Here is a 5,707-nt window from a genome sequence, read left to right on the forward strand (position 1 = left end):
GAAAGAAACTTGAAAGGAGCGGTCAGACAGATAGGAAGCAAACCAAGAGAGAGCAGTGTCACTGATACCAATGGAGCGCATGATTTGTATTAGAAGGGGGTGATCAACAGTGTCAAAAGCAGAGGAAAGATGAAGGCGAAGGAGCAGGGAAAAGTTGCCTTGAGACTTAGCTCTGATGAGGTCATTGGCCACTTTAGTAAGGGCTGTTTCGGTGGAATGGGCAGCTATAAAGCCAGACTGGAGGGGGTCAAGGAGAAAGTTGGTGCTCAGGTAATCTCCTTATTTTAAACAATAATCCCAATGATCAATAACAACAGTGGCAATATTAAATAGTAAACAAAAGTGAGATTTAATCTTTTAATTGAACCTCTGGGACACAAATATTTTAGTATCCAAGAAAAACGAAGAAATGATGTGACGCACACTCTCTTGCAAATACCTATTCTATCAAATATGTTTGATCCTCCAGCTGGTGATAATCATTTTATTTTATATTTTATTATTTTCCTGATAAAGCTCATCAGACACTGTCACAGGTTGACCACACCTATGCTTGTCACACAATTCAGATATTTACTTCTTTCCAGTTTTGCATCCTTAAACATCTTGCATACATCAGTGAAATTCAATTGCACTTTCTGCTGTCAGCAACTCAAGCATTTAGCATACATCTCACTTACAAGGGTCAATAAGGAGAACATGCAGGTTTGTTAATATCTTGCATTCACTTTCATTGTGTTATCCTTCCTTCCCAGTGGACACTACAGAGGGAACTTGCAGCAGTTGCCCCCCAGGTTGGAAGTTAATTCGCTCCTATTGCTACTATTTTAAGTCAAGTTTGGAAACGTGGGAACAGAGCCGAGAGCAATGTGCAACACGCAATGGTATCCTGCTGGTCTTGAAGGACATGTATGAAATGGTAAATGTCTAACTTGTCAACAATTACATCAACATTTGGAAAAAAAAAAATGTAAACCACACAAAGAAAGCTGACCATAGGGCCCCTGCCAGTGGTATACATATTGTGCTAACCCTGGTATTCGAAAACTTTGAACAGATTGGTTTGCAAAAGAAAGTGGAAAAATAAGTAAATATGGCCGGTGGAATAAACAAGTATTGAAACTTTGATACATGGAAGATGTAAAAACAGTTGTGTTAATGTTAGCCTATTATATATGTCATTCTTTATTTCACATAATCTCTTGTAATTCTAAAATCTGGGTATGGGACAGTGCGACTCGTCGTTCTCAATCTGGTTATGTAATACGATTAGACTTTTCTTTTATAGCGATATATTTCTGGTAACAAACTTTGTTTTCTAAACCAGAATGCTTTGCTGCCAACCATAGGAAAATCAAGATACTGGATAGGACTAAGGAGAGACAGTGAGAACACTGATACATGGCTGTGGGCAGATGGGACCCCTCTTACATTCAGGTGAGTTTATAGAAAGGGGTGAAATACTTTGTAAACCTCACAACATGGCTTAAAGCACGACTGCTCAACCTTAAAATAACGGAGGGTTTCAAGTGCAGAAACAAGACTCCCATAAGCTGACACAATAGCAGATGATTTTTATGCATTAAGATGCATTAAAAGTATGAATTTGTATGCATCTCAATACATTGAGTCATCATTGGTGTCAGTGGCTGCATTAAAACCCCTCAGCACTGGTGTCAATGATTGCCATAATTACCCCAACATTGGTGTCAGTGGATGGAATAGGAACAACGAGAATTGGTGTCAGTGGGTGTAATAGGAACTACAAGAATTGGTGTCAGTGGGTGCAATGGGAACTACAAGAATTGGTGTCAGTGGGTGCAATGGGAACTACAAGAATTGGTGTCAGTGGGTGCAATAGGACCTAGGAGAATTGGTGTCAGTGGGTGCAATAGGAACTACGAGAATTGGTGTCAGTGGGTGCAATAGGAACAACGAGAATTGGTGTCAGTGGGTGCAATAGGAACAACGAGAATTGGTGTCAGTGGGTGCAATAGGAACTACGAGAATTGTTGTCAGTGGATGCAATAGGAAACCTTGGCACGGATGATAAAAGTTGCACATAAAACCCTGGAACTGGTGAATGGAACTTTAACCCAGCTCATGTGCCAGTGTGTGCAATAATAGTGCCAGTATTAGTGTTAGCAGATGCAATAGTAACCCACAGCATTGATGTTGAAAATCACAATAATACCAGCTAGCTTTGGTGTCCGTGAAATCAGTGACTTTGGCAGCAGCATTGGAGTCAGTGGAAACAATAAAAACCCATAGAACTGTTATCAATGGATACAATAAAACAAGTCAGCAATAATGCCAATGATCACAATAATAACCCCAGGAACACAGCCTGAAAGCATTTGACCCGTCAGAAAAAATGGAACATCTGTTTTCCCTACTGCACGAGCTGGTTCTTTCCACCAGCTCATATCTCCTACAGTGATCTATGAGAGCCACTGGTAGATACCACAGTGAGTGGCAGGTGAACAGATATTCACACATCTAGAAGTTTGTGAATATTTTCACTTGCTGGGACAGCAGTATAGCATTAGGTTGGAATGTACAGAGGGCAGGAAGGAGCAGTCGCACTTAGGCATCAGGAAATGTTGGATTTCTACCATGAAAATGGACCATTAAATTATTAGAGTGTGTTTAGTATATGTGCTGGATCTCTAGGTGCCTGCACTTAATATCTGCAGCAAATTTTCTTTCAAGCATATATGTCAGCTGTGGTCCATGAACTAGGACTAGTTTCAACTACTTTGGTAAAATGCGAAAATGTACAGATTAAATGGCTTTCATGAAAAGAATAAACATAATACCTGTCCTTTCCGGTCCTTCTACCATAAGTCACTACAGGTTGTGGGCTGAGCCAGATAAACCACTGAGACCCGTGGAAGGCACAGAAGGTTAACACTCCTAGAAGTGAGAATTAGGGGGTTGCTTGGAGTGGTATTGTTTCATGTAAGGAGATGATTTCTCCTTGCCAGAACATTTGTTCTATATATTTTTTTGCACACAAATTTATAGGAATGCAAAACCCACATAAAGCAGGTCATATCTGGGGAAATTATCGAGGAATTACACACACCAGACGCAATGCAGTTGATATTTTTACATAAAATAAACATAAACTATTCTTTGACCTTTACTTACAGTGCCTGGAATGAAGGGGAACCTAATAATGATCACGATGAAGAACACTGTGCAGAAATTCTAGGAGGAGTGCAATCATGGAATGATCGCAATTGTGAACACAGGCTTGGATACATATGTAGAGGAGTATGGACTTGCTAAGATACATATTGTTCACAACTAACAAACTTTACTACCCAAGCAATCTGTACTGAATGTAGGTTTACCCTAAAGGGACCTTGTCATGTGCTGAATTTCTATCAGCAAAAAACATATCTGTAAGGAAAAAGCTAATAACGTCTTCCAAACAGCCACCCACTCAACTTTGCTCCATCCCAGATAAATGGAAGTCCGTTGGGAAATCAGAAATTCTAGGATTGTGAATCACTGTGGTTCATTGCAGCTTTCACAGGTTCCCATTCACAGGACCTTACATTCCTGCAAGATACAGTAATACCATGAGGTCAAAGTGAGGAACCAGTGGGGACAAAATGTCTAATTGAAATGGTTGATAATTAGCAATATGATTTTTGTTGAAATAATTTTAGTACATGACAGTGTCTCTTTAGCCAATGATTAGACTTGGTAGCAGCCAAGCATCATAAAGTGGCTGCTCATATCTTTAGCATGTGCCTTGTTACTTTTAGGTATGGGGGACCACCTGATATTTCCACGGTTTAGCAAATGCTTGGCTAGCTAATTTCCATGTCAAAATATTCCCATTGTTTTTATAGGGGTATGCTTTGCCTTGCGTAATACCTGGTTTTCAAAAAATATCAATATCAGGGTTTTGGGGATGTTTATGTACAGGGGAGCACACTAAAGGTCTAGGAAGGTATCATGCCAGGACAAAAGTAATTCACTTCTTGGTCCAAGTTAACCTTAAAGAATATCTAAACAGCAAACTTTTAAAAAACATTTGGATTGAGTAGCCAATGATTGGAACCCCTATCAGGTTCTCATTCTGTGTAAATCCCTGCTAGGAAGAATAACACTCCATTATCCTGGGGACCATTAGGATGGCAAAAATAAAGTAATGACAAAACACAAAATTCTAGCTTGCCACTAGCTTAATGGAAACTTTTTCAGTGTGGACATTTATTGTGGTGACAGGGAGGAATTCCCCAAACATTGTAGAGTTCTATTCTCACCATTGTGATTAAATACAGGAAGTGAAAGTAAAGTCTACAATAAAACATAGTGTTTGATCTGCTAAAGAAGAAGAATACCCAATCAGCTAAAGGATTTCAAAGCTAAAAGAAAGTATAATTTGCAAGGAAAACAGCTTTTTCTATTAGAAAATCAACCCCATAAATGGCAAAAACAGCAATTTGAATTATCTCCGGTTCTATCCAAACAATAAAAAAAGTTTTGGCTTTAGATACACTTTAACAAGTCAGTTGGAGGAGCCAAACAAATGTAAAAATGATGCTTCGAGGTAAGTTCAGTGCTTAATTAACTGGTGATTGTTGGGCATTTTATTGCTGTGTGTCAATATGTACTTTTCATATATAACAATATAAAGTAAAATATTTTGATATATGTTTGTTAAATCATATCAGATGTTAATAAAATAAAATTTAAGACAATGATTTACTAGAAAACCCAACCAAGGAACCACATTTCTAGGATTATTTTACTGATACGCATCATCCTACAAGATGTGATTGCATAGCCATTGGGTGGAGATCCGTTAGAACATGTCACCACCATCTTGCCTTTTGGCTCTGGAGGGTGGGTGACAAGGTATTTTTTACAGCCATATTTTGGAGACTTTCTGTCTGCTTCCATGTTCACCCCACTGTATCAGGTGGCAATCTCATTTACAGTAGAACTCCAGTCTTTTTTCAAAGAACTGGGAATCATAAGATCCTTTGTTAGACTTCTATTGAAGATTCCCCGTTGCTTCCTTTGTGGGCAGTGGGACAGGAAGTGATGAGAAAAAAAGTTATTCCCAACTAAAACAAGGATTGTTTAACTAGATTTCAGTTTTCAGCAACATACTGGGTCATTTCAAACGATTGTGGACCTTATCTGCAATTTTTGCATTCAAATCTCCTAATGAAATATCAAGACCATAAAAAATTTTTATTCTAAATCTAATTACTTCTGCATTCTTCATCCAACCAATTTACATTGCTTTCTGGCCAAATTGCCCTACCAGTCTTTATACACAATATTTTTAGTCGCTCCCTCCTAGGCAATAGAATGGCTTATGATGTTCGCCCTGAGAATTAGGTGTCACCCATCTATATCTAAAGCTTGTCCCTGTTCATCAGTCCTATGTAAGAGTCTCAGGACCCAGTAAAGTCTCCCTTGAAATACTAAATGGAACAGGCACTTATGGTGCTGCATGTCTCATGGCAAAAAGAGAGAATTTGGGACCAGCATGGTGGCTCAGAGGTTAGCACTTTGTCCTTTGCAGCGTTAGGTACCAGGTTTGAATTGTGGCCAAGACACTATCTGCATGGAGTTTGTATGTTCTTCCTGTGTCTGCGTGGATTTCCTCCCACATTCCAAAAACATGCAGTTAGGCTTATTGGCTTCACCTCAAGAAATTGGCCTTGAGTTATGT

At 39.0% G+C, this 5,707-nt stretch overlaps 1 protein-coding gene across 1 annotated transcript in view; it reads left to right on the top strand.

Moving 5' to 3' along the window:
• LOC140323012 (perlucin-like protein) overlaps window positions 1–4,741 on the top strand; it is a gene marked incomplete at its 5' end in the record, with an annotated part of 13,629 nt that extends 8,888 nt beyond the window's left edge. Inside the window, 3 exon segments of the mRNA XM_072399723.1 lie at window positions 756–919; window positions 1,328–1,437; window positions 3,156–4,741. Of these exon segments, the coding sequence (XP_072255824.1) occupies window positions 756–919; window positions 1,328–1,437; window positions 3,156–3,294 (413 nt within the window).
• Between the last annotated feature and the right edge of the window lie 966 nt (window positions 4,742–5,707).

Source organism: Pyxicephalus adspersus, chromosome 2 (genome assembly GCF_032062135.1).
Source record: "Pyxicephalus adspersus chromosome 2, UCB_Pads_2.0, whole genome shotgun sequence".
Classification (NCBI taxonomy): Eukaryota; Metazoa; Chordata; class Amphibia; order Anura; family Pyxicephalidae; genus Pyxicephalus; species Pyxicephalus adspersus.